Source organism: Corvus hawaiiensis, chromosome 12 (genome assembly GCF_020740725.1).
Source record: "Corvus hawaiiensis isolate bCorHaw1 chromosome 12, bCorHaw1.pri.cur, whole genome shotgun sequence".
Lineage (NCBI taxonomy): Eukaryota > Metazoa > Chordata > Aves > Passeriformes > Corvidae > Corvus > Corvus hawaiiensis.
Window position 1 is genome coordinate 2595448 of NC_063224.1, and position 27677 is coordinate 2623124.

General features: G+C 55.7%; 2 protein-coding genes across 8 annotated transcripts; both read left to right on the forward strand.

The window, feature by feature from the left end:
* Positions 1 to 241: 241 nt before the first annotated feature.
* LOC125332299 (dual specificity protein phosphatase 22-A-like) lies at positions 242 to 12959 on the forward strand. Of its 7 annotated transcripts, XM_048317053.1 has the most exons (8): positions 242 to 308; positions 447 to 522; positions 1830 to 1863; positions 2346 to 2428; positions 4696 to 4745; positions 7342 to 7416; positions 7790 to 7961; positions 11657 to 12959. In XM_048317053.1, the coding sequence occupies exons 2-8, from the start codon at positions 502 to 504 to the stop codon at positions 11861 to 11863; spliced, it is 642 nt and encodes a 213-aa protein (XP_048173010.1). In that variant the 5' UTR covers positions 242 to 308; positions 447 to 501; the 3' UTR covers positions 11864 to 12959. The 7 variants fall into 7 exon arrangements, 6 of the variants coding, with proteins under 6 accessions (XP_048173010.1, XP_048173009.1, XP_048173008.1 ...); XM_048317052.1 differs by having other exon boundaries at positions 7790 to 11749; XR_007206441.1 differs by lacking the exons at positions 242 to 308; positions 447 to 522; positions 11657 to 12959 and adding an exon at positions 5080 to 5737 and having other exon boundaries at positions 1644 to 1863; positions 7710 to 7882.
* Positions 12960 to 15771: 2812 nt separating this feature from the next.
* IRF8 (interferon regulatory factor 8) lies at positions 15772 to 24781 on the forward strand. Its single transcript, XM_048317001.1, has 9 exons — positions 15772 to 15821; positions 17569 to 17743; positions 18851 to 19034; positions 20013 to 20101; positions 20506 to 20617; positions 20898 to 20945; positions 21603 to 21989; positions 22564 to 22679; positions 23584 to 24781. The coding sequence occupies exons 2-9, from the start codon at positions 17570 to 17572 to the stop codon at positions 23752 to 23754; spliced, it is 1281 nt and encodes a 426-aa protein (XP_048172958.1). The 5' UTR covers positions 15772 to 15821; position 17569; the 3' UTR covers positions 23755 to 24781.
* The last annotated feature ends 2896 nt before the right edge of the window (positions 24782 to 27677 follow it).

A 27677-nucleotide genomic window follows, 5' to 3' on the forward strand; every position in this document is an offset into this window, starting at 1 on the left:
CTCTGGCAGCCTGGTGGCACCGGCCTGGCTGAGGGACACGGAGCTGCCAGGGCTTTGTGCCTGGAAAATTGCAGGAAATGCTGGCATTTCACTGCTGCTGTACCTGGGCAGCACTGCTGGGATAAGGGAGTCCTTCCTCCCAGGACTGTCCTTCCCAAAAGGCTGTGGAACCCCAGGGAGGCCGGGAGAGAAACCTGAGCCTTGCCACGATCCCAGATCCTTATTTCATCCTCCCCTTCCCGGCACCAGCCGCTCTCTGTTCCCTTTCCCTCCGGAGCAGCAGCAGGACCCGCCAGAGCAGCCTGCAGGTGAGCTGAGTTTGTCAGGGCTCTGCTTGCTCCTCTCCTGGCGTGTTTCCCTTCCTCCTGCTCTTGGCAGAAGGATGAGCTCTTGGAGCGGGTCAGATCTCACCGTCCTCTCTGGGAATTCCGGGTGTTTATTTGCAGGTATCTTTGGAGGCGGAGAAACCACCAGAATCCTGATCCTGGGGAGAGAAAATCCATGGGGAGTGGAATGAGCAAGGTACAGGGGGACGGTGGGATGGTGGCCAGCACGTCCTCTTCTTCTGCAGCCCATGGAGGCACTTCCCAGGCCACCACAATTCCCTAAATACAACTATTTGCCTCTCCCCTTTCCCACAGCCCTTTGGAATTCCAAGCTCTTCAAGAGAATTAAGAAAACAAGCAGGGATTTATATCCAAGGTTTAGATCCGAGGGGAGGAGCTCGGTGTCTGCAGGTGTCAGAAAAGTGACAGCTGGCCTCAAATGCTCATCCCTGGAGGGGTAAAGCCTTGGCATTTTCATCCTTAGGGGTCCCTGCAGGGAAATTCCCCCCTTTCCACCCTCAGGATGTGCCCCAGCAATGGGGGAAGTGGGATTTCGGTGCTGCTTTTTCCTCCAGGGCTGGAGGAGGGGATCAATTTCTGTCGGTGTCCTTAAATAACCACTTGGAACGTGAGCCCTCCAGTTTAAAATTAGACCCTGGGACAACAACAGAGAGATCAGATCAGGGCAAACTGGCTCTGCATGGCTCTGATGTGGTTTAACACCGGGGTTTCACCCCCTGTCAACTCAGCCTGACAGGCAAAGTGGCTTTTACAGCCCCCCAGTGCCACCAAACCCTTTCGGGGAGCCCAGGCTGCTGTTGCCCAGGTTTGGGTTGGTGCAGACTCTTTTGTAGGATCCGATTTTGGTCTCCATAAGATGCAGGACTCTGCATTCTCCTTCACACTTTGTGTTGACTCCAGGTGTTTGCACCCAGGAAAGGGCTGGGGTTCATCTGGATGTGACCCAGTGCTGTTGGAAACCCTTCTTCAAACTCCTCAAACCAGGGCTGTTGTGCCACATGGGCACCAGCAAGTCCAGCTGATAATCAGCTCTTCCCTTCTGTGCCCCTGGGAAATGCTCTGGAGGGTTCTTACCCCCCTTAAACACCCTGAGCTGTCCCTCTTCTCCTTCATAACCCTGCCGCAGTGAGTTGGAGACCGAATTTGCAGCCTTGACATCTCTTAACTGCAATAAATATAAATCCTGCTATAAATAGTGCCCATCCATGCCCAGCTGGCAGATGCAACCTTTGAAACTCCACAGGATCACATCCAAACCCCTCCCGTTTCTGTGCTGAGTTTTCCTGAGCTCTGCTCTCCTGAGGGGTTGGGGATGATGGTTTGAGTGGGTTCAGCCTTTCCTGGTCCATGGATTTGAGTCCTTGGCTTGTCAAGTGTCCTGATCCTGCTGGACCCAGACCTGGAGCTCGATGTTCCCTGCACGTCAGATGTGCCTTGTTCCCGGTGCCATCTGAATTCTCTCTCCTTTTTGTCACCTTCCAGATTGTCACCGGCCTCTACCTGGGGAATATCCGTGGTAAGTGTCTTTCCCTGTCCCTCCATGGTGCTGTGGGATCCCTGGGGGGCTGGCAAGGCTGGAGGATTCCCTCTCCTGGGGAGCTCCATGTGCTCCCAGCTGGGAATCTCAGTGTCTTCCAGAGATCCAGAGCTGCCTCAAATCCCCATGCCAATTGCCAGTGATCCCACTCCAGCCCTGGAAAGGGATGTCCACTGCAAGCTGTGGTCACCAGCCATGCTGGAACACATGTCTGGAAACCTCCTCAACAGCGAGGACACAACAGCCTTTTCTGAGTTATCGGGATCATTTCTGATTTTGGGGATGGCTTCAGGAACCTGCTGAGTACCCAGCGCATCCGAGGGGGATTTTGCTTGGAAGGAGGTGGCCAACCTAATTCCCTGCACCGTGTGGGAGGAGAGGCAGCAGGAAGGGCTGGAATGGGGCTCAGGGGGTGGGGGGTCCCAGGAGACAGGTAATTCCCACATGGCTCCCTTTTCCAGACTCCGAGGACCATGAGAACCTGCTGAGGAAGGGGGTGACCCACATCCTGTCCGTCCACAACCGCGCCAAGCCCGTGCTGGAGGTGCGTGCCCGGGTGGGGGGGGGCCTGGGGGACCACCCCGGGGCAGCAGGGACTGGGAAGGTGCAGATGGGACACGCAGGAACTTCCCCTGGCCTGGGGAGAGGCAATGCGGGATTCGCACCGATTCGCACCGACTCACAGCGCCGGCTTTGGGGAGGGGGCAGCGGGCTGTTTATGGGGTCACGGGCATCGCTGGGTGGTTTTTGGGGGGTAGCGCTGCGGGGCCGGGCCGGGCGGGTGCCCGGTGCTGCCGAGGGGTCCCCACGAGAGGGCGGCGGCGCCCCGCGAATGGAGCCCCGGCGGGGAGGGGACACGGCGGGAGCCGCTCCCGGAGCTGGCACTGCCCGCTCGGTGTCCCCGCTTCTCCCGCCTCGCTGATCCTCGGGATGCCGGTGGGGAAACTGAGGCGGGAGGGAGCGGCCCCGGGGATGATGCCAGAGGTGTCGGACAAATCCTGCCCGGATGGTTCCGTGAGCCGGGAGCAGCTGCAGGTTCGGCTCCCGGGATGTGCGAGGAGTGAGGGGCACGGCCGTGGGGTGCTGGATACCTGATGGGGCCACAGGGACAGCTTCCACTGTCCCAGGTTGCTCCAAGCCCTGTCCAGCCTGCCCTTGGACACTTCCAGGGATCCAGGGACAGCCACAGCTGCTCTGGGCACCCTGTGCCAGGGCCTCCTCACCCTCACAGCCAGGAATTCCTTCTCAATATCCCATCTAAATCCACTCTCTGGCATTGGGAAGCCGTTCCCTGTGTCCTGTCCCTCCGTCCCTTGTCCCCAGTCCCTCTCCAGCTCTCCTGGAGCCCCTTTAGGCCCTGCAAGGGGCTTTGAGTTCCCCCTGGAGCCTTCTCTCCTCCAGATGAACACCCCCAGCTCTCCCAGCCTGGCTCCAGAGCAGAGTTTTCCCAGCTTTTGGAGCATTTCCCTGGCTCCTCTGTAATTGCTCCAGCAGCTCCACATCCTTCTCGTGGCGGGGCTGCTTCACCCCAATGTTGGGATGCTGCAGAAGGCGAACGGGACCACCAGGACCCCCTCACCCTTTCGGGGCCAGAAGGGAGGGAACCCCAACAAAACCCCAGCTGGATCCTTTTCCCTCCTGAGGCGTTGAGTAACGTGGAGAGGGGAGGGAAAGAAGGGAAGGACAAACGGCTCCGGGCCGGGCCGGGGCAGCCGCTGGGGCCGGCGAGCGCGGGGCTCGGCCCGACGGGGAGCAAACCGCACGGAGCGCTTACAACACGGAGCAAAGCCGCACCGAGGGGAAGCGGAAAGGCTCGGGGGGGTGAGGGGATGGGGGGGTTGAGCAACGTGTCAATCACGGCGACCGCAAAGCCCAGCACCGCTGCCACGCGTGGCCCCGCTCCGCCCGGCGGGATGGGGACGCCCGGCCCCGCGGGGAACGGGGAGCCGCTGGATTAATGCGGGATTGAGGGGGTGTGGGTCGGGGTTTGGGGTGGGTTGAGGTCGTTTTGGTTGCTCCACGGTGGGTTTGATGGCGTGGTGGCTCTTCCCGGTGTGGCGAGGTCGGGATGGCAGCCGGCACGGATGGAGCTGTGCATGGGATGTGGGAAATCCACGCTCATCCTTGCAGCACGGGTCATTCCAGCGCAGAATTATCCCTTTTCCCATCCTTCTCCGCCCCTCCCCTCCTTAAATAATCCGCTTTTCCCAGCCTCCTGGGCTGGAGGGTGGTCCATGGGGTCGGGCTGCCTGCGCCAGGAGGGAGCTGACGGAGATGGGGCAATCCCTGGCGCTCTGGCTGCGGGGTTTTCCCCCCGTTTTGCTAAGAAAGGATTAAAAAAAAAACCCAACCCCCAGATAAAAAGGATCTAAATTTAGCTGCGAACAGGGAGGATCGAGGAAGCGATGTTTTAAGGAGAGGAAAGTAATCTGACCTAGGCCAGCAGGCAGCAGATGATTTATGGGGTATTAAAAGCACGGGGAGGAAATAACTCATTGATGAGAGTGGCTTTGTCAGTGCGTGGTCACACACATCTTCCTGGTGGAGTTTGGGGCCTGGAAAAGGGCTGGCTCTGGGTTTGGGGGTTCCTGAGCGTTGCAGTTGTCCCCACAGCCTGGCCTGTCCTCTGGGACTGAGAGGAAATCGCCCGGGATGGGATGGATGCAGCCATCCATCGGAGTGGAGCAAACCCCAAAGCGGTTTCCAGCTTTCTTCTCCCCTCAGGGTCAGCTGAGGAAGGGAAAAAAAAAGAGAAATGGAGATTTAATGCTTCTTGGAGGTATTTTATTGCTATTTAATTCTGTATTACAGGACATGACCTATCTGTGTATCTCGGCCTCGGATTCATCCAGTGAAAACCTGTAAGTTATTTCCCATCCTTTTTTCCTGTTGGTCAATAAAAGCTCAGGTTCTGCAGGATGAAGGTTTAGTCCATCCATGCTGTGAAATTTCTGAGCTTCCCAGAAGCTGGGGTTCATTTTTTGTGTGGTAAATAACACTTTAGGGCTTAAAATCCATTTTTAATGTGTGTTTGCAGTCAGGAAATTTGATTTTTCATCACATTTCAGAATTATTCTGCTGGGCAGGGTTGAAAATTGGAGTGTTGGAAAGACGATTTGTGTCAGGCATTTTTGTTTTGGAAAGAGAAATACGGCATTTATTAAAACACACATTTTTTTTTTTCACCATCTAAAGCACAGATGCTTGGAATGATCTTTTGGAGATGAAGCTGCTGAGAGGAGCTGGGAGGAATTCCCAGGATTTTGTGGGATGCTGCTGCTTTGGGTGCTGGACATCCAATAAATCATCCATTTGCACCAGCAAATTGGCAAATCCACGGGATTTTTCTCTCCAATCAAACCCTAAAAAGCATCAAAACTTAATTCCCAGGGCCCAGACTGAGCCCTGCCTGTGGAGGTGCTGGTTTTTCCAGCATCCTTGGGAGCAGCCGTGCCCGGGGGTGGAATTCTGCTTGCTCATGCTGCTGCTGAGCGGAAAGAGAAGCTTTACAAGAAAACCCTGCCTCAGCAAGAACTGGGATTTTTCGCTGTTAATTTTTTTTTTCCCCTTCGCTCATTTCTTTGCGTTTGTGGCATCTCTACGAAAGGGAAAAAAAAAAATAAAGGGGGGGGGGGGGGAGAAAAAGATAAGGCTGCCTGCAGGAAGGAAGAGTTATTCAAGAAACTATTTTCTTCTTGTCAGTTTGTGCCTTGGATTTCACAATCCTGGTGAATTTTGTGTCCTGCTTGTGATTCGGGCTCTCAGCGCTGCCATTCCACTCCCTGATCCCACACTTTGAGGCTGGAAAAGCACAGGCAGAGCTTTCCCACTGGGAAAAACACCCCTGGAGTGGGTGAGGATGGATGGGGAGCTAAAATCCTTTGGGATGGGTTGGGAGAGGGATGCAGGCTGGAGGCACGAGCATCGTGTCCTTGTGGCATGGGACATTCCTGCTGCTCCTACCGAGGGGCTGGAGGGCAGGATTGGGATCTGGAGAGCTCGGAGCTGTGTGGGCAGCACCTGCGGGCCTGGGGGGATGTTGGCAGCTCCGTGAAGATCAGCAAGGCCAGCAGGGAAATCCCCTGGGACAGGCTTTAGGCAGGGGAAATCCTCCCAAAGGGTGATGCTCCGTTTGCTGTGGTGCTGGAGGAGCCTTGCACTGACAGCTCCTCCCAGGAATGAGAGGCTCAGTATTTTTAGCCTGACCGCAGTGTCAGAGACTCCCTCATCTCTCCTGCTCTTCCTGGGAAGCAGAACCCGCTCCTATTCCTGAATAAATTCATCCTTGTTTGCCTCCCTGGAAGATGCCAAGCCCAGCGCTCCCAGGGCACCCTTCTCCATGGGCTAGCAGGGATGGAGGAGATTCTGGAGGGTTCCCAGAGGGACACCAGCTCCCTTGGCAAGGGGCACAGTGGGAATAACCGTGGGAGGTCATGCTTTGGTTTCTGAGAAATCCGGAAGGCTGCGTGGGTGCACGCCCACCCCGTCACGCGGAGGCAGAGGAAGTCCGGCGCTGGAGCAGAGGTGCTGCCAAAGGGACCCTCTTCTCCTCCTGGAAAACCCAGGCCTGGGTGCTCAGGGAGGCCACCAGCAGCACAAGTGACCAGAATCAGGTTTTCTGCCTCAAAACTGCCCCAGGGCTCGGCGTGATGCTGGCAGCAGGGAGGGATAGGCAGGTTTCATTGGAAGGAGAGGAATACCTGGCTCAGCGTGGGATCTCAGTGGGACAACAGCTCCTGGAATCCCAGCCAGGGATGGGCTGGAGGGATGGGTCTCACCAGAGCCTGCCACAAACACCCAGCTCTGCCCACTCAGTACACATGGAATTAGTTATCCTGTTTTCCAGGTGTGGAAGCCCGGGCTCCCACCTGCCCCGTTTTGCTGCAAAATGCTCCCTTTCCCATTCTCCCTTTCCCATTCTCTCTTTCCCATTCTCCCTTTCCCATTCTCCCTTTCCCATTCTCCCTTTCCCATTCTCTCTTTCCCATTCTCCCTTTCCTTTCCTCCCTTTCCCATCCTCCCTTTCCCATCTCCCTTTCCCACTCTCCCTTTCCCATCCTCCCTTTCTTTCCCACTGGCATCTCTCCATCTTTCCCTGGGAGGGAAGCAGGTGTTTTTGGCACTGTTTGGGAGTGAGGGGTGAGGCAGGAGAACTGGGAGAGTTCGTGTCCCTTGGGCACGAGGTGACACCTTTCCCTGCCGGCCGTGCCCCTGGGGCTGAGCTGGTGGCATCACCCTCATTCCTTGATCCCTCAGGAAGCAGGAAATGCCCCGGGAAATCTCCCAGGTCATTCCCTTCACTTGGCATCGGCAGGATCTCTGCTCCCACCCCACGCTGGTAGCCCCAGGATGGTGGGAAGTCCTTGGGAGTGACGCTGGTGCTGTTTTCAGGGTGTCCCAGTGCCCTGCAGGGACTGGCAGCCCTTCCCTCCTCACCTCCTGCCCCTCTCCCCACAGGCTGCAGCATTTTAAGGAGTGCATCCAGTTCATCCATGAGTGCCGGCTCGGAGGGGGAGGCTGCCTGGTGCACTGGTGAGAGCTGCTGTGACCCCCTCAGGCCCCATCCATCCCCTGGGAGCTGGGGGTGGGCTCCCAGAAAGTGTCCTTGGTGTGGGACATCACTGGGGAAGGGCAGGAAGGAGAGGAGGAGGCACGGAACAGCGGGAGTGCCGTGGGAAGGTGCCCACCTCTGGCTCCACAGGGATGGGTGCTCCTTGCACTGACCACCTGAGCATCCAAGCCGTGGGACAGGCTTGAGGAGGGGACAGGGGGGTCACAGCAGTGGTGAGAGAGCTCCTTACCCCCTCCCAATCCATGCCTGCCAGCGCCCCAGCGAGGGAACCTGCGTCCCACGGGTGATCCCCGCGGGATCCTCTCCCTGACGCGGCTCCCTGGGCCGTTCCAGCCTGGCCGGGGTGTCCCGCAGCACCACCATCCTGGTGGCCTACCTGATGACGGTGACAGAGCTGGGCTGGCAGAGCTGCCTGGCTGCCACCAAGGCCGTGCGCTCCTACGCCAGCCCCAACGCCGGGTTCCAGCAGCAGCTGCAGGACTACGAGAGGACCCTGCTCTGGGAGGTAAAGTCCCCTTGGATACATTTTGGAGGGGTTTGCAACCAGGTGCAGCTCCTTTGCATGCAGCTCTCTGTTTGTCCCAGCTGGGTTTTGGGAATGTCATTGATTACCTGGGGATTTGGGGGTTTGCACGCAAAAAAAAAAAAGGAAAATAAATTTTTAAGAAGTGCCTCGATATTATGTGAGCGCACTTCAAAAAGCTCTGGAAAACCCTAAACCCTAAACTAGAAAACCCTAAACTTGTTTTCATGAGTTAGGACACAGCGGGAGGGATGGGAGAGCAGTTTGTCCCTTGGGAACCTTAGGAAGGAGCTGGGCCAATTTCCAGGAATGCAGCACGGCGGGAGCTGGAGGCGAAGAGGGGGAGTGGAGAGGGAGGAAGGCTCTTGTGAGGAGTTTCGGGATGTCTGGGCACGCTTGGATGTGCCAGGGCTCCCTGTGCCAGCCTGCAGAGGCAGGTGACAGGTGGGAGCAAGTGTGGGTGGAGAAATCTCCAATCTTTCCTCCCCAAAATGAGATGGAGCAGCAGATTTTGGGAGAGCAGAAGCTCGGGCTGGATGGGTTCCCATCCGTGCAGGGGAGGGAGGATGGAGCAGAGCCCAGCAGGATTCCAGCAGCTGGGATGACAGTGGCACGTTCAACTGGGAGCAGAGATCAGAGCTGCACTTTTGACCTGGAAAGCCTCCGAAAGCAGAGGAAAAGGCCTTGAAAGGCAGAGGGAAAGGCCTTAAAAAGCAAAGGAAAAGGCCTTTAAAAGCACAGCTCCCACCTGGCTCTCCGGCTGCCTCCAGCCTCCCACTCTGGACTCTGCTCCTTCACCCATCCCTGGGGTCCCAAACTTCACCTGGGACACAGCTGGACCTCTGCAAGGAAAGGGGAGCCGTGGAAAAGAGGTGTGCCAGGGATGTCACCGCCCATGTCACCCCTGGACTCGGCACCATCCCTGGAGGCAGAGCCCCCCACCCTCTGCAGCCCCGAGCATCCTGCGATGGCCCCGTGACAGACAGGACCCTGAGGTCCCTCCGGCCCTGCCGAGCCCTTGCAGGGGATTCCTGCCCTCCCAGGAGGGAGCAGGGACAGCATGAGGCACTGGCCCAAAGGCCAGCCCCTTCCCCAGCCCCAAGTTCCCTTCCCCGGCTGCGGCGGGCGCTGTCACATGAGGGATGTGGCTGTGCCCCGTTATCACCAGCTTGCAGAAACGCCCGTGGAGGGGGGTGGAAAATGCTCCAAGGGATTACAAAACACCCCAGGGGCTGGAGATTCCCTGCAGGGCTTCCCCTGGCTGGGCCAGCTCTCCCTGGCCCTTCCCACACTCTGGCTGAGTCCCGGCACAGGCCCTGCTCTGGGGTTTGCTCATCCCAGTTATTCCTCCTGCTCCCAGCATCCAGACTGGGCTCAATGGTCACCACGCTTTCCTCCCTATCCCTTGGAAGCTGCTTTTCCATCACCTCCCAAGTTTTGCCAGTGGCTTTGCAATGCTTTCCCTGAAATACCCGAGGCACAGCCAAGGGTGGAGGAACTTGGATGTGTTTTCTTGACCGTGGGATTTAGCAAGAGCTGCCTTTTCCTTGAAACTCCCACTCCGTGATGACAGCACTGGGGAGGGAATGGCCCTCGGGGTGGAAAAGCCTCAAACCTTGCTGCTTGAAACCTGTGAGGAAGCAGGTTGGTCCTTCTGGGCACCTCCTCAGGCTGTGGTGCCTCAGTTTCCTTCATCCCAGGGAGCTCAGACGGGAGCATGAGAGGAAGGAATGGGGAAGATGCTCCCTGGGACTGCCCAGCCTCGCTGCTGGAGCATGCAGCTGCGGTTTCAAGCTGGCAAATGGGGCTTCTCTGGGCTGGAGGGATAAAGAAGGAAGGAAGGGACCAAGAGCAGCAGCAGGAGGATGGGTAAGGTTAGAAAAGGAAGTCAGCAGGCACAGACAAGACAGTGTGGATGTGACAGAGGGCACACATGGGCACTCTGGTGACAGATCCGTGCCCTGTGGTACTGGCACAACATGGCTAGGCTGCCTTTCTCCCCCTGGTGCCATCCTAGATGGGCTGGGTGCTCCTGGCCTGGGAGAGAGAGGGAGGAGGAGGAGGGCAGTGGGTTGGTGGTCTGCGCTGGAGGAAACGGGTTGGAACCACTTCTTGCTCTGGCTTTAAAAGGAAATGCCTGGCAGCTTCCCCCATCTCTCACCCACTCCTTCCCTCCTCCCTGGGTGGTGGGATCCAGCTCCGAGCCTGGGTGCTGAGCCTTGGTGGGTGCCAGGCAGCTCTTCCCATGGAGCTTCATCCCTCTGCATGGTTTCCATGGAAGGGATGTTCCCCCCATGAGATCCTGGCGTGGATTCTTGTCCCAAATCCTGTCCCAAACCCTTTGGGTCTCACTTCCCAGAGGTTGTTTCCTAGCATGGTCTGGCTCTGGGGGAGCGCCCTGAGCACGGGATCTTCCTGCTGGCAGGTGGCAGTTGTGTAACAGCCATGGCGAGTCCTGCTGTGGGACGGAGTGAATTTGGGAAATCCAGACATTCCCACTGGAAATCCCCCCTGCCCCAGCTGATTTTCCCTGGCTGCAGGAGAGGGGGATACCACCAGGGTCAGTCGCAGGCTTTTTTGCCCTTGTGGCTCATCCAGTGCTGAGCTGCCAATCCTGCTGTCCTGCATCCCGAACTTTTCCTGCGAACTTGGTGGCTAGTGCCCATTTGGGAAGCCGAATCCACAGCAAAGGCACCTCATCCAAGGTGGGAGCTGCTTCCATCTCCCTCTGGATCCCCTAGCTGAATCCCATCCTGTCCCTGTGCCACCCCATCCCAGGGCTCCCATGCTTGGTCCCTCTCTGCACCCTTTGCACCCACGGGTGCCCTCCATCCTTTTCCCGAGGTGTTTGCTGTTGCTGCGTGTGCCCCTACTACTCATCCCAGTAATTCCTAGCTGGAGCAGCAGGTTCCCAGCTCCTCAGGGAGCTGGCAGAGCTCTGGTTGTTCCCTACAAGCCCTGGGCAGCCAGAATGGTGAATCCTGGCACAGCTGCCCCTTCCTGCCCACGCTCCTCGGTGCTGCAATTTGGGACTGTCTGGCTCTTTCCTCATCCCAGCAGTAACGGGAACAGTTTCTCTGGACCATCCCTTCCTTCCCAGCCACCTCCAGGCCTCAGCCTGCTTCCAGCTGGCCCCTGGCCACCGGGATACTCCTGCCTCGGGAGCAGTCGGGATGAGGGGGATGAGAAGTTCCCCACAACCTCCCGGTGGTGAGCGAGGTGCTCTGACAACAAACCTGCCCCACCTTGCAAGGGCCATCTCGGCGGGGGGGGGGAAAGCTTCGGGAAGCATTCCTTACGGGAATTCAGGCACATGAGGAACAGCAGCAGCTTCTTGGCAAGCAGAAATAAATAAAGCTGCTGTCCCAGCTGCAGCCACTGCGGGAAGCTGAGGGTGCTGCCAGCTCTGTGCCGGGCTGGGGATGTGGGGAGTGCTGGGATGGGGGGGATCCACAGCATCCGTGGTGAGATGAGTGTGAGCTCCGGTGGGATTGGGACCTTCCTGCGTGCTGGATGTGCCTGGGGATCCCCCGGCCTCGCCTGAGGCTGCGGAGGGCTGGGAATGCAGCAGGAATTGCTTGGCTCCCTGCTTTCCATTGGAGCTGTAGCAGCCTTGCTCTCTCTCTGGGGGTCTCTCAGCCTTTTCAGGTGACCCTGACAACCTTTTTTCCTGGCAGTACCGCGCCTGGATCCGCCGGGATTATGGCAGGAACCCCTTCCAGGACCAGGAGGAGCTGCAGCGCTTGCTGGGCCAGCAGCACGAGGGGCAGAAGGAGCAGCAGCTGGGGAGCAGGGATTGCTCCTGGCTCCGCTCCCCAGCTCCCACCTTCCCTCCTCCCTGCCACGCAGGTGGCACCGGTGGCAGCAGATGGATGAACAGATAAGCAGCCGGCTGTTCCCCGGCAGGCGCTGGCCCTGGGGCTTGGAAAACTCAGTTTTCCCTTTGCCAAGCACCCCCAGGGATTCAAGTCTAGGGCAGAAATCCGCCAGCACCAGCGTGGGCTCCAGGCTTGGAGCAGGGGGGGGCAGGACTCACGGAGCTCCCCATCAGCTGCCAGCTCCAGTTTGTGGGTGACAGTGTCCTGCTCTGACCCATTCCCCCTTTCCCAATGGATTAGAGCCGCTTTTCCACCCTCGGAGCAGCAGCCAGCCCTGTCCCTCTCTCCTCATTACAATACCTGGGCGCTCCTCTGGCAGGGCACGGGAATGGTGCTGCCGACCTTGGAAATCCAAGGTGGGAGGAGATGGAGAGAGGCCGCCTTGTCCTCTGCTTCCCTGAGGAAGGAGGGATGAATGTTGGGATGTAGGGGTGCTGCTGAGCCTCGGCCAGCACCCAGTGGGATGGGGAGAGAGGCTGGAGGCTCTCTGGGGCTGCCCTTTGCTGTGCATGGAGTTTCCCAGTCCAGCCTGGTCCCAGGCAGGTGAATATCTGGCATTTTCCTTATCCCAACCCCAGGGAGGGGGAAAATCCAGTGGTGCCTGTCCCACTGCCTCCATCCCTGGAGCCAGAGTGGTTTTGGGTTTGCCCTGAGCCCCATCTGAGTGTCCCCGCTTGCCAAAGATGCCAAAAGCTTGGTTGGACTCACTCAACCCACGGACCAATTTAACTCTGTCCCTCTCCAAAAACCTTTTTAATACCTAAAACCCATAGCCACTCCCAGTTTTTCATCCCAAGCTCGTGCTGTGCTTTTCTAGAGCTTCCTTTGGCAGGAATCCCCCCATCTGCCTTACAAGGAGGGTCCCATGCCATGGATTCAGCCCTTCTGCACGGAAACCTTCAACCCTTCCGTGCCATCTCGGCCTTTCGCCATAAATACCTTGTTTGTCCACTCAGAAACATCTGTTCTGCAATTCCTTCTAAGAAAAAAGGGATTCAAAACATTTCTAGGAATTCTGTCAATGAAGATTTCTGGGTACTCATCATGTGACGGCACCAGGGGTGACTGGCCCAGCTCCTAATAAAGAAGAGAGTGACTAAAATCACGAGGGTGCCTGGACTTAATTTGTTCCTGGTGGGAATACAGAGATGGACTGAAATGACCACCCTGCTTCCCATTTTCTTGGTGAGAACCACCAGCAAAACGAAAAGATTTCAATATTCGGTGTTTATCCATGACGTGTAGAATTCCAGGGGGAAAAAAAACGGGGACTTTTCCCATTTTTTAGGTGGAGAAAAGGGTCCCTGTGGCTGTTACTCCACATGGAAGTAATGCCATGCGTGGGAAAGCAATGAATGGGATCAAGGCTGTTGGTGGAGGGGGCTGAGTGAGCGAACGGGATCAATGCTGGATTTAAAGCCCCCGTTATCATTTTAGGAAGCAGAAAAATGGAACTCGCACGCAGGAAGAGAAAAGAGAAGAAAGTGGGAGTTAATAGGAAGTCATTGGAGATGGGTGATAAGCAGAGATTGGCTTTGCACGAGGTGTGATAACCTCCACAGCCCGGCGGGCCCTGCCCCTCCCGGGGTTCAGACATTCCCCAGGGAACCACGGCACCAAAGCAAAACCTGGGAAAATCCCCCCAGTTTGGGGAATCACAGGGAATGATTCCCCAGAGCAGCAGCACCCTCCATGCACCAGCGCCACCAGCGACATCGGTGCCCAAAAAGCTCCCCCCATCCCAAATTTCCCTGGATTTGCGGGGTGTCCCAGGTGAATAAATCTATTTTTCCACTTTATTTCTCCATCAGTAGTGGCTTTAGGAATTCTGGGAGCCAGGAGGCAAACCCTGAACAGGTAAAACCGGGCTAATTTCAACTTCTTCCTGCATTCCAAGAGCAGCTCACGCTTGGCTGCTCGGCTCTGCTGTCCCACATCAGCCTTCCCGAAATCCTGGTGCCTCTGGCAACAGGGAAACGGCTCTGCTGAAGCCCGGCTGAGCTTCCCAGGGTGCTGCTAACACAGGGAAATCCTTCACAACAAATTCCTGGCCCTGCTGGCATCCTCATCTTCCCTTCCCAGCAGCAAGCAGGGCTGTGAGGCGTCTCCCAGCCTACTCCAAGTGCCTGAAACCCCATTTTAAGTGGTTGAATATTTTATCCTCGCCCCAGGGAATTTAGATTTACCTTTCCACGCTGCCTATGAAGCTGCAGAGCTGAAATGAAGCTGGGAATGATGAAGTCACCCCTCTCCATCACAATGAATCTCCAGGTCTCTGGTCTCCAAAGGAGATGGAGTTTGGTTGTGTGAAGACCCTTTAAAATATCACAAATTTTCCAGGGTTTTAACAAAATTAAGAGCTTTTTACAGGAGGGTCTCTATCTAGCAGGGGGAAGGGGCGCTGCAAACCCCTTGCGAAGTTTAAAATTGTACTTTTGGTCAAAAAAGAGAATTAATCCTCCTGACTGTATTGCAGAAGATGGTTTTGGCTCACCCCAAATCTCCTGGGGGGGAATCCAAGGAGGATCAGTGGGGTGTTTAAAAACAAGGGCCATTACAGCCGTTCTTTATTAGAAATGACAGGCAAGGTTGTGCACCTCGGGGCGTTATTTTTATTAAACCATCTGCGCAGCTCCATACATTTCCCATTTCTCTGTATTACCCATGTGGGAGTAATTATGGTTTTCTTCCAAGAAATGTGCGTATAATCTGGTAAACCCAAAAAAACCCCCGCTGAAGTCAGGCTGCAGATGGTCCTTTATGCTCTGGTGGCCCTGGCTGGGTTTGGGGTGCTGGGTATGGTCAGGACACCAAATCCAGCATGGGAACAGTGGGAACTGCTGGGGCAGGGAGGGAGGGAATGATCCAGGAGTGGGGTTGATCCAGAAAGGAACTGGGAACTGCCTGGGGATGGACCAGTCTGGGACTGGGGAGACTGGGACTGGGGATGGACCAATCTGGGACAGGGGAGATTGGACTGGGACTAGGGACGGACTGATCTGGAACTGTCGGTGGACGAATCTGGGATTGGGGAAAGTGGTCTGGGACTGGGCATGGATTGAGCTGGGACTGGGGACTCTGTTCTGAGACTGGGAAGGGTGGCTTGGGATTGGGGATAGAAAGATCTGGGACTGGAGAGGGACCAGTCTGGGACTGGGGAAACTGATCTGGGACTGGGGAGGCTGGACTGAGACTGGGGACCCTGGCCCGAGACTGGGAAGGGCAATTTGGGATTGGGGATAGAAAGATCTGGGACTGGAGAGGGACCAGTCTGGGACTGGGGAAACCGATCTGGGACTGGGGAGGCTGGACTGAGACTGGAAAGACTGGTATGGGACTAAATTAATCTGGACCTGAGGAGACTGGTCTGGAACTGGGGAGGTTGATTCAGGGATATACTGATCATGGGCTGAGGATGGATTGATCTGGGACTGGCGCTATTGGTCTGAGACTGGGGATGGACTGATCTGGGACTGGTAATGCACCAGTCTGGCTCTGGGAAGACTGCTCTGGGACTGGGGAAACTGGGTTGGAATTTGGGATGGATTAATTAGAGTTTGGGAACCACGGGGCCGAACCAGCCCGGGAGAGACCCGGTTCAGAGGCGACTTGGCCCCGCCCCCTCCGCCGAGGCCCCGCCCCCTCCGCCGAGGCCCCGCCCCCTCCGCCGAGGCCCCGCCCCTCCCGCTCAGCTGATTTCGGGGAAAGCCGCGCTTTAACAGAAACTGCGGCGCGTGCCCCGCCGGGTCGCTCCTCATTGGCCGGCCCCGCAGGGCGCTGTCTTCTCATTGGGTGCAGCGCCAGGGGGAAGGGGCTGGTGATTGGTGGAGTGCGGAGGGGGCGCGATGGTAGGCGTGGCCCCATACCGCGCTGCTATATAAAGGGAGCGCAGTGAGCGGCGCGGGCGCGGCGGCGGGAGCGGGAGCGCGGGGACGGGAGCTGAGCCGGGACCGGCCGGGGACAGGTACCGGCATTTCCCGTGGGTGGGCTGGGACCGGCATTTGCTGTGGGTGGGTAGGGACAGGCTGAGGGACAGGTACCGGCATTTCCCGTGGGTGGGCCGGGAACGGGACCGGCATTTGCTGTGGGTGGGTAGGGACAGGCTGAGGGACAGGGACCGGCATTTCCCGTGGGTGGGCCGGGAACGGGACCGGCATTTGCTGTGGGTGGGTAGGGACAGGCTGAGGGACAGGGACCGGCATTTCCCGTGGGTGGGCCGGGACCGGCACCGAGCGGCGGGAGGGCAGGAGCAGGTCCCGACGCCTACCCCGATTATCCGCACGCCTGCGGGGAAGGGCAGGAAGTTTGCGGGACCGTAGGGATGCGGGATGTCCCCAGCCCGGTGCTCGCGGTCCCCTGCGCAAGGATCGAGCCCTCCCGGTGCTGCCCCCGGTGCTCCGCGGCAGAGCCCGGGCTGAGCGGGTTGGAGCCGCGGGGTGACGGTGCGGGGCTGCCGCCTCCAGCCCGCTCGGGAGGGCTCCTTGACATCGTCCCGAGCGTGTGACTCCCTCTCGGGGAGGGGAGATGGAGCTCCGGCCTCTGGCTGTGATGGGAAGCAGCTTTCTAGAAAACGGGGTGGTTTAAGAGCGTCCCATTTCTGCGGGATTTCTGAGGTTTTTCCCTTTGGCATGACTCGGGTTGGGTGCAGGAGCTCCCAGAGGGGCTGCTGTGTGCCCCCATTCCTCCTGGGATGAGCTGTGGCGTGTCTTTTGGGACATCCAGAGCTGTGCCCTCCGTGGTGTTCGGCTGGTGGTGTTGGTGCTCACCATCCCTAAAAACCAGGGGCTGTGCTCTGAGTAGCCAGGGCTATCTCTGTGTCCTGCTGGGCAGTGCAGAAGGGATGGAATTTGATGGCACTGAGCTGGTGGGATCCCGTGGCAGAGCAGGGACCACTGGGTCTCCGGCTGTGCTGGGAGCATCCTTGTTTTTCCCCCCCAAAATCTTCCACTGGGGCAGTAAATAACAAACGAATGAGGGAGAGGCAGTCCAGTAAAATCTGGAGCCCAAACTGCCTGGAAAGTTGATTCAGGGGCTGCTGGTCACTTCTGCCAGGCCACCAGCTCCTGTTGTGACAGGGAGGGTTGAGCCTGGCACTCTGCTTCCAGTGGCTGTGTGTTCCTTATCCCTGTGAGGATTTGGGATGCAGTTTGGAGCCGGCATCTGCTCCCCGGATGGTGCCTGGTGAGAGGAGCTGCTGTTCCCTCTGGGACAGGTCCTTGTGCCAAGACCAGCCAGGGACAGCTCTGGCACCCTGGGATGGCCTGCCCAGTGTCACTTGCTCAGGTGACAGCACAGCTGGGGGCTTTAATCCCCATCCATCTGCTTATCCCACAGCAAAATAGGAATAAGCAGAGCACTGAGTCAGCTGGTTCTGGGAGCGGAACTTTGGTAGAGCTGGAGGAAGGATTTGTAGCAACTCAGAAGGAAATAGCCTTGATTCTTTTCTCATTTTAAAAGAAGCAGGGGGTGGGCCGGGGGGTATTTTAATCCTAGAATTATAGGATTGGGGATTCCCAGAAGGCTTTGGGTTGGAAGGGATGTTAAATTCCATCTCATTCCACGGGCAGACGTTGGCATGTGGGGCTTCCAAAAGCTCCAGGTGGTGCCACTGCCAGCTGAGCCTGGGGCAAACCAGCCCAACCCCTGCTCCCCAGCTGTGCTGGGATGGAACTGGGAGAGCTGACGGGGCCTGGCCCCCTCTGTCCCTGCAGGATGTGTGACCGGAACGGCGGCAGGCGGCTGCGGCAGTGGCTGATCGAGCAGATCGACAGCGAGCTGTACCCCGGCCTCATCTGGGAGAACGAGGAGAAATCCATGTTCCGCATCCCGTGGAAGCACGCCGGGAAGCAGGACTACAACCAGGAGGTGGATGCTTCTATTTTCAAGGTAGGCACAGGTGGTTGATGCTTTTTCTTGGTGCCTCCTGGGCTCTGTGGTGCTGCTTTTGTCCCTTGGTGGGACGTGGCCACGCTGTCTCTGGGTTTTACATCTTTAACCCTTGCAGGAGATGCTGTGATTGGTCTCCTAGGATTTTTCTTTTTTTTTTTTTTTTTTTTTGGGGGGGATGATTTATTCCTTTTTATCAAAAATTAGTACCAGTTTTAGGTTTGTTTTCAGCAGCTTTGAATCCAGCTCTGACATGAGAAGGAGCTTTTGACCTGCTTGAAACTTCTCATCAGCTTCTCTTGATAAAATGCTGGATTTGTATTAAAAAAAAAAAAACTACCCTAAAAAGCCTTTGAAGGTTGGAAGGAAGGATTTTACTTAAAGGGGAGATTTCCAGTTTGGGGGAAAAATGGGAAAATTCTATCCTGAAGCAAAAAGTTCCCCAGGAATTCCCTTCCCTCTGACCCCACTTCTAAGTATCAGGTGAGTGAGTTCACTTTCAGTGACAACTGGGTTGGGAGCACCGAGTTATGAGGATGGTACTGAACTCAGCCATCTGAAAATACAGAAATAACTATAAAAGAAATAAATATGTATATTTAAAAATATGTAGTATTTTGCAATCTCCCTTCAGGGGTAAAATATATTCTCCTACCTTATATTCCCTCATCATTTTTCTTACTGAAAGCACAAATTTTGTTCTGATCTTAGAGAAACCTATTTATTTATTCTCTTCTTACTCAGGAGCTGGAAAATGAGGTTTATTTTGATTTTTAATTGAGCAGCAATTCCTCGTGTTCCCGGCAGCTCGAGGTGCAGAGGTGAAAGCCACACATGATGATTTTGACCTCTACTTTTGGAAAACCTGGGTTTTAAAAGACTTTTCTGCATTTTTGGGGTACATGGTGCTGCTCTGCACCCCAAAAGCCCCCCCAGGTGTGGTGGCTGTGCAGTCTAGGAGTGAAACAGCGAATCCCCAGGGGATGCTTGAGAAGGGTGCAAGATGCAAAATGCTCTCTGCAACCCCAGCTCTTCCTCCCTGAGAGGCTTTGTAGAGCTCGCAGGGAGGATTTTCTTAGGGCTTTTTTTTTGCATTCTTTGCTTTAGGCCTGGGCTGTTTTCAAAGGCAAGTTCAAGGAAGGTGACAAAGCGGAGCCGGCCACGTGGAAGACGCGGCTTCGCTGCGCTCTGAACAAGAGCCCTGACTTTGAGGAGGTGACAGACAGGTCCCAGCTGGACATCTCTGAGCCCTACAAGGTCTACAGGATCGTGCCAGAGGAGGAGCAGAAATGTGAGTTCCCCAGCAAAGGAGTGACCCCTGCTGTGGGTCCATCCTGTTAGCGCAGACCTGCACCTGAGCAGAGCTTCCTGGCCAGGCCCTGCTCTGTGCTCTGGCTCTCTGCTTGTCCTGCTTTGCAGATGTCCCCCTGTGGTGACAGGGAGGGGAGGAAGAAAGGCCAGGCTTGGTTTTTTTTTCTTTTAACCCCTTGAGCCCTTAGGAAATAAGGGACAGCTGCAGCCTCGTGGAAGCTCCCATCCCCTAAGGATGTTGTAGGGGAGGAACATGAGCCTCAACCTTTTTTCCTCCCAACCCCTGCCCCATGAGAATGATGAGGAGCTGCAGTAAATCCCTTTTCTTGCAATGATTTCGCAGAGAGCTGCTCTGCTGTCCGGTGTGGTTCAGGTCACACTAACTATAACCCTGTTTGTGGTTAGGGGAGTGCGTGCGCTTTGTCCTTTTTTTTTTTTTTTTTTTTTTAATGTTAAAAATGTGCAAAAAAAAGAATGATTTTGCTGTCAGGAAATCTGCCTTTAGCATCTCTGTCCCCTCCAGCCCGTTCACACAGGGGCTGTGCTGCCGCTATGCAAATGGCACGGCAGGTTCCCACCAGCAGCACCCCTGCACTGGGGTGGCTGGTGGAAAAAGGAGAAGCAGCAGCCCCAGTCTCTGGGGTGCTCAAAAAAACCCCCCAAACCCTCTCCTCTTCTCCAGCTTTGTGTTACCAGCCAGACTTTTGATTTTTCTTGCTGCTGGTTGCTGTGCAGGGGGGAAATGGGTTGTAAAGTGATTTTTTTTTTTTTTTTTTTTTTGTCCCCAAAAAGCAGCTCTGGAAGGGCTGTGAGCTTCTCCAAGGTGCTGTTACGTGGCTCCGCTGTGGTTCTTGGTTTCATAACTTTCACTGGCTGAAAGGTTTCTAAAACCCCTCAAGATGAGCTGTGCTTGGGATGTGTGTGGGTGTTCTCACTGCATCCCCACCTGTCCTTCCAGGCAAAGCAGGGATTGCCAGCGGGAGCAGCCTGAACGATGTCACGGACATGGACTGCAGCTCCTCTGCCATCGATGACCTCATCAAAGAGGTGAGGCCTCACCTTGGCTGCAGGAGGAGTGCTGGGTCAGGCTGCCTGATAAAAATTCCTTGCCTTCCAAGAATTCTGTCTGCAGGGCTGGATTTGCAGCTCATTCCTGGGAGCCAGCACCTGGTGTTGGCTCTGGTGTTGGCTCCTGCTTTCCATGTGCATCCAGCTGGGAGAGAATTCACTGGGGGATGGGGTCTGTCCCAGCTCTGTGCCCCTTCTTGGCCTTGTCACACCTGCCTGCTTCCCCTCAGTAGCTCTTGAGGGTTTTATTCAAATGTACAACCTGGGCAATGCCAAACTTGATCTTTCCAACCCCAAAAATTGGTTGGCGTTGCCTTTTGGATCCTCTCCAAGTGCTGCAAGGCATCCAACGTGCTCTGATCCCCGTTTCTGGTATCCCACAGCCCTCCTGTGTGGATGAATACCTGGGGATCATCAAGAGGAGCCCCTCACCCCCCCAGGAGACCTGCAGGAACCCCCCAATACCCGACTGGTGGGTGCAGCAGCCCAGCCCTGGTAAGTAGCCGACAGCTTGTGTGAGATTTGGGAGATTGTTGGGGCAGGAAAAATCTTCCTTGTGCAGGGATGTGGGGTGGGGAGCAGTTTATTTTATCTTCCTTATTAAGGATGTTTAAAGTGCTCATTAAGAAATCCACCTGGGAGGTTTTGCTGGTATCTCCCGTGTGGGAGCTGGGAATACTGGGACAGAAAATGAGGGGGCTGGTGGGGGGGGAGCTGGGGGATTGGGATTTGGGAGCTGGGAATGGAGGCTCAGCTCGGCTTTGTGTGCCCACAGCGTTGCCCCTGATGAATGGATACTCCAGCTACGAGCAGTACCACTCAGGTAAGGCACCTCCCCTGGCTAGCAGGTGCCCCTCTCTGTGTGTGGTGGCAGGAGGTGGCTCTGACTCTGTCCCCCACCTTGAGGGAGGCTTTGCTTTGGGTTCAGGAGGTGCTGCACCCTCCTGATTGCCCACATTTCCATGCTGGGATGGATCCTGCCTGGTGTCATGGGGCAGAGAGCAGTTGCTTGGGATGCTGGGATCAGCCAGCCTTTGGAATGGGGGGCTCTGCCCACGGCATGGGGGGGAGTGTGAAGCAAAGGCAGGAGGAATGGGTTCCATGTGTTTCTTGGCCATAAACTAAACCACAAGAAGTTCCACCTCAGTGCGAGGAAGAACTTCCCATGGAGCTTGGCAGAGCACTGGAACAGCTTCCCAGGGAGTTGTGGAGCTTCCCTCTCTGGAGACATCCCAACCCCACCTGGATTTGTCCCTGTGTCACCTGCTCCAGGTGCCCCTGCCTGGGCAGAGGGGTTGGACTGGGTGATCTCCAGAGGTCCCCATTCCATGGTTCTGTGATATTGGGAGCTCTCACTTGCTGGTCAGCCCTGTACCAGGCTGAGGGAGATGTCCCTCCCAGGAAATCTGGGATTTGGGCACAGCAGTGAGGAGCAGGTTTGTCCTTTCCTGATGAGATGTGCGTGTCCATCACCTCCCAGGTTATTCCCAGATGGTGATCAGCTTCTACTACAGCGGGAGGCTGGTGGGCCACGTCAGCACCTCGTGCTCTGAGGGCTGCAGGATCTCCCTGGGCCAGCCCTCGGGCCACGGGGAGAAGCTCTACGCCCCGGATGCCCTGGAGCACGTCCGGTTCCCCTCGGCCGACGCCATCCAGAACGACCGCCAGAAGCAGATCACCAAGAAGCTCTTTGGGCACCTGGAGAGGGGTGTCCTCCTGCACAGCAACAAGCAGGGCATCTTCATCAAGAGGCTGTGCCAGGGCAGGGTCTTCTGGAGCGGGAACACCATGGCCTACAAGGACAGGCCCAACAAACTCGACCGGGATGAGGTGGTGAAGATCTTTGACACCAACTTGTTCTTCCGAGGTTTGTAGGAGCCTCCCGCTTTTTGGTGCGAGGAGTTCTGCTCTTTCCTGTGGGAAATAAAGCCCTGGATTGGTTGATTTGAGCTGATCAGCCAGCAGATGTGGTGAACAACCCTGACTGGCAGCAGTTTGGGGTTGGGAAACCTTCAGGAGGGTGGAGGAGGGGACGGGATAACAGGGATAGTCCCCGTGGCTCTGACCAGAGACTGCTCCCTGGAAAAGCAGAGGCCATTCTGGGATCCCAAAGCCTTGGGACAACGCACAGGGAGTTTCTGGAGCTTGCACCCAGTGTGGGAGCCCCTTGGGCCCTGTGATGGGGTTGAAAAGGTGGAGCCCTTTTTCCCTGGACCACTTTGAAGCCGTCACTGCTGGCTTCCCAAGTGCTCTGGATGAGCAGGTGACACGCCCAGACCTAGGAAGGAATAAAGTGGTGTTTTGGCTCACGAGGCAAATTCCAAAGTTGGAGGCTTTGCTTGAGCCCACAGCTTCCTTGCAGGGTGTTTGATCCCAGGGGCGTGTAGCAAAGGCTGGCAGCCTCTGGAGGGCAAATTCCAGGTTTTCCTCTGTCCTTGCAGAGCTGCAGCAGTACTACAACAACCAGGGCCGCTTCCCAGACAGCAGAGTCGTGCTATGCTTCGGGGAGGAATTCCCGGATGCCGTGCCGCTGAGGTGCAAACTCATCCTCGTCCAGGTACGGAGAGCTGGGAGAAAAAGGGATCCAGACGAGGTGGGAATTCTGCCAGCAGAGCTCCACCCCCTGGAGCCACGGGGCATTTGGGTGGCTGGGTTGGGCGGGGAAGTTGGGTGCTTTTCCACAGCCTCCTGATCGGTGCTTGGGCTGTTGCTTATCTCATTCCTGGGTCTGGGTTTGCCAGGGAAGCTTCCTAAGGGCACAAGTTCTATGAACTGCAGGGAAGTCTCTTCTTTAACTCCTGATCCTGCATTGGCACTGGGACTTCTGCCTTTTCCTGTGGGAATGGGGGAGTAAATCCCTGGCCTGGTGGATTTAAGATCAGTGATGTGGTGAAACAGCCGTGCTTGGCAGCAGTGGGGTTGGGAAACCTTAGGAGGGTGGAGGATGGGGTGGGATATGGGGTCAGTCCTCGTGGCTCTGGTCAGAAACTTCTCCATGGAGAAGCTGCAGCAGTTCTGGGATTGAAAAGCCTCAGGACAGGGATTTTGGAGCCTCTTGGGCCAAGCAGGGTGTGGCATTCCCTCTTGAGCAAGCAGAGACCCACCAGGTCTGTGAGGTCCTGGGGGGGATTTTACAAGGTCAGACTGGTCCTGTGCCTCCTGCACAGCTCTGGCCTGGTCACCTCTCCTTGCTGTGGGTGTCTGCCCCAGAGGATCACTGAGGATGTGCTGGGACATCCCCCAGCCTGTTCTTGCACCTCAATATCCCTGCTGGGAGGAGCTCCTGGGGCTGCTCCTTCATTCCTGGAGGTGCCTGTGGAGTCAGACCTGCTGTCCTGGCAGGACCTTGGCCGCCTGTGCTCTGCTGTGTGTCCCCCACCCCGCCCCAGCTCCTGGATGGGAGATGCCCAAAGAGCTCCCTCTTCACTGAGCATCCTCCTGACCTTTTTCCTTTGTCCCAGGTGGAGCAGCTGTACCTCAGGCAGGTGGTGGACGAGGCTGGGAAGACCTGCAGCTCCAGCCCTATGCTCCCCATGGCTGATGAGCCCCAGCACGACCAGGGCTACCGGATCTTCCAGGACATCTGCGCCACACGGCCGCTCTTCCGGGAAAACCAACAGATCGCAGTCTGAGCCCCCTGCTCCCCTCCCAGCCTGCTGGGCTGCCCTCATCCACACCCAGATTAGTCCCAGGAGTGCCTAAAATCCTTTTTTTTTTTTTTTTTCTTTTTTTTTTTTTTTTTTTTTTTCTTTTTTTTGAAAGTTGGGTTTTGTTTCTTTGCTATTTCCAGTGCAGAGTCTGTATAAATCCAGTGGTGGAAATTGCCGTGAGCAAATAGGTTGGATGTTCAGTGCCTGCAAACAATCTATGATAAAAATGACTCTTCTAGTCCCAGGACTGTCTGTAGCTCACAGCTGGGGGACCAGGGAGCATCCAAGCTGTGCAGGGAGGTCAGGGCTGGCTTTGCTTTGTGTTGCCTTTGTTAATGGCCAGTCAAGCAGAACCAAAAATCAGCAGCTCTAAGCACCTGCCCCAACAATCTGCAACTCAGACCTTGCTGAGAGCAGCAACTTGATAGGAGGTGACTCTTGAAAAGCCTTAGAATGCTCAAATTTAGGAAATTCCATCCAGGAATCAGCTTTCCCCCTTCAAAGAGTCCTGCTGGTGGAAGGCAGGGTGTGCCTCCCAAAGAGAACTCCTGAGATTCCTCTTTATTTTTGCTGTGAGATTTATGCGTTTCTCTTTCGTGCCAAAGTGGATTGCAATTTGGAAACCGATGCAGAGGTTCTATGTGTAAATACTGACTATGAGAACTTAGGAATCCTCATTTTTCCTGACCGGAGCCAGAGTTTATATAAACACAGAGAATTTTAATTTTTCAAGATTGCAGCGTAGTGTGAATAGCTTGGCTTCACCCTCCCCAACACACGTGTGGGGCTCTCCCAAGCGTGTCCAGGCAGCGTCATCCATGTGTAAATCCTCGTTTTCACAGCTTCTGAGTGTGCCCCCAGCTCTGGGGAGCTGCTGGTGCCTCCCAAAGCAGGGCTGCACATGTGTGCGTGCCACCAAAGCTGCCTATTTATTGTATGCCTGAGGTTTATTAATTTTTTGGGGGGTAAATTTTTATATCTCCCTGCAATTAAAGTGCTATATTTTGTATTTCTCTTGTGATGTGGTTTTTGGGTGCGTTGAGTGGGGTCTCAAAGCTGGTGGGGTGAGTCTGGGATCTCTGACTTTCCCTAATTTGGTTTTACCTGTGGTGGTGTCTGTGTTAAGCCTCTGTCACCTCTTTCCTCTTCCACAACTTCCTGGATTCATCCCCAGGCAGGAAAGAAGAGTCAAAATGCAGTAATGTGATGGAGGGAGGGAAATGGGATCGCTTGGAGATCCTTCATTCCAGCGAGGAGGAGGATGTGTCCCTGCTCTTCTGCTGCAGCACTGAGCTGGGTGTGAAGCTTCAAGGTTATGGGATTGGGGCAGGTTTTTATGGTTGTGCCCAAAGGCTTCCTCTTTTCCCATGGGAAATGGGAGCGTTTCCCCTGTGTCCTCTCATGGTGCAATCGCAGCTGGCAGCCAGGTGCCTCCCTCATTCCCTGTTACCCCTTCATGGGCAGGAGAACTGGAAAGAAAAGGTAAACCTTGCGGGTTGAGAGCAGTTTAATAATAGCTGGATGAAATTCTTTGGGAAGGAATTCTTCCCTGTGAGGGTGCTGAAGCCCAGGCACAGCTGTGGCTGCCCAGTTCCTGGAAATATTCAAGGCAAGGTTTGGTGGTGCTTGGAGCAACCTGGGATAGTGGAAGGTGTCCCTGCCCATGGCAGGGGGTGGGATGAGATGAGTTTTGAGGTCCTTTCCAACCCAAACCATTCCAGGATTCTAATTACAAAAAAAAAAAAAAAAAAAAAAGTAAAATAATTGCAACGAAAAGGAAAGGGGAATAAGAGCCAAGGGAAGCAAGCAATGCACAATGCCATGGTGAGAAGAATTGCCCTACTGAGAAGAGCATGACCTCTATCCCAGCAGAAACCAGGACATTTCTCCATCCAGGGAGATTGTCTAGGGCGAGATGGGAGAGCCAGCTTGAACTCTGTGATCAAACATGAGGATTAAGGGAATTCCTGAATCCCTGCCCCAGCCCTGCTGCTGCGATGCTCGTGCCCTTGTGTGCATCCCCTGCAGGTGTTACAGCACCTGGACTTGGTGCTTGTGACAGGAGCTGGCTGCAGACCAAGGTTTTTTAGGATGCACAAGGATCCTAAAGGCAAAGGAGACCCCAACTCTTGTACCTCCTGTGGGATGCTGTCGCTGAGGTGGGGATGGCACCTGTGGGTGCACTGTGAGCACTGCTCAGCCTTTCTCTGCTCTTCCTGAGGAGCCCACGGGCTTTAACCCTGCTCTGGCCCTTGCTGCTCCCTCAGAGGGTGGGGAAGCCTCACCTCCGGTGGTGCCTGGCAGGGCAGAGGTGGGAGTGATGCCTTCTTGGGATGACCTGAAAGCAGAGGCCAGACCCAATTAAGAGAATGAGAAGCGGTTATATTTATTGAAGGACCTTCAGGTACATTCAGGGCAGCTGAAGCCCCACCCCAGAGGCTACACCCAAAAATGGACAACGGCTCTCTGGTTTTCATACTTTTATAAGGTTGGTCCATTTGCATATTGGGGGTTAATCCTCCAATTACAGCTCCAGGTAATGAAGTGATTCACCCCAAATTTGCTTTGCCCCCCCCCCACCTCCCTTTTGTTTACATTTCTTGGGGCCTGAGGCAGTGAGGTGTCCTTGATTTGCAGGCCTGGAGAGGAATTGTTTCGTCTGGCCAAGACGGGAGACCAGCAGCTCACACTGTAGATGGACTTTAGAGTAAAGTTTGGAAAAAAGAATTGTAGATGGAGTTTGGAGTAAAGAATTGCAGGATCACAAATACATGAAAAATAGAAAAGCTGAAACCCTGAGGCAGCGGGAGCGAGGCACCTGCTGTGGGCTGTGCTGGAACAACACGTGAAACCCACCACGGCCTGGGACACCAGAAACCCCACTCGTGGTTTCCCCAGATGTGCAGGGCCAAGTCCTTCCTCGGAAACCACCACCTTGTGCTCGCCTGGAGCCACCTGCTCCTACCCAGGGCTCTTTCAATTTCCACCCCAGACCGCGGAAGAGCCGCGGGGAGCTGAGGTGCCTTTTATTGCACTGGTTATTTTTAGTGTTGTCTTTGTGTGTCAGAGCTCAGGGCTCGGTTTGGGACCTTAACCAGCAGCATGGATTCCATCCCAAACAGATTCCAGGAGGAAATACCTGGTGGCTGAGGAGGGACTGGGAAAGGAGACAGTGGGGTGCAAGAAGGATAATGGGGTGGGCATATGACAGTGGGCAGGGGGCCACTTTTTGCTCAGGTAGGGCTTGCAGAACTGTTGGGCTTAGGTTTAATGCCTGGTCTAAGCTGGATTTCCCCATCCTGAAATCCATCACGAGGCATCCTCCGAGGCTGACGTTCCAGAGCAGATTTCAAGGTGACTGCATTGATTTCACACAAGAGAACTCTGGCCCAGAGTCACGGTGGCCTTTGTGAAATTCCAGCAGGAATTCCTGCACACCTCTCACTTTTCCTGCGAGCCAGGCAGGAATGGCACTGCCATCCCCATCTGGGAAGCTCGTGGTGTCTGGAAGTGCCCCAATCCAGAGGCAGTGCCCTCATTCTGGGCACCCAACCCTGTACCTCGCCCGGCCCTTGGCAGCTCCAGGGAGCTGCTGGTGCAGCTGCGCCCTGTCTCGGTGGTTTTGGGCGACTGGTGACTCAAATACTTTCGTTGGTTTCTGTTCATTTGGGTTCCTCTCTGTTACCTCCCTGAAGTGAAACCTCAGTGCCGGTGTCGGCTCCTCTCCGTCAGTGCCTCGTCCGCTGCCAAGTCCCAAAAGTGGCCCAAGTTTTTGTCTGAGGACCCTGTCCCCCAAACCCTGGGGATGGTTTATCCCCTGCATCCCCTCCACTGAATGATCCTCGTGGTGTAGCAGGATCGTGGAGCATAAAGGAGAAGCTCTGTCCGCCCTCCCCAAAATTCTT

Coding starts and splice junctions, on each gene's coding strand:
- LOC125332299 (XM_048317048.1), top strand. CDS start 6,318: ATGCTTTGGTTTCTGAGAAATCCGGAAGGCTGCGTGGGTGCACGCCCA. Junction 6,731..7,341: donor TTAGTTATCCTGTTTTCCAG/GTGTGGAAGCCC, acceptor CTCTCCCCACAG/GCTGCAGCATTTTAAGGAGT. Junction 7,417..7,789: donor GGAGGCTGCCTGGTGCACTG/GTGAGAGCTGCT, acceptor GGGCCGTTCCAG/CCTGGCCGGGGTGTCCCGCA.
- IRF8 (XM_048317001.1), top strand. CDS start 17,570: ATGTGTGACCGGAACGGCGGCAGGCGGCTGCGGCAGTGGCTGATCGAG. Junction 19,035..20,012: donor GCCAGAGGAGGAGCAGAAAT/GTGAGTTCCCCA, acceptor CTGTCCTTCCAG/GCAAAGCAGGGATTGCCAGC. Junction 20,618..20,897: donor GGTGCAGCAGCCCAGCCCTG/GTAAGTAGCCGA, acceptor GTGTGCCCACAG/CGTTGCCCCTGATGAATGGA.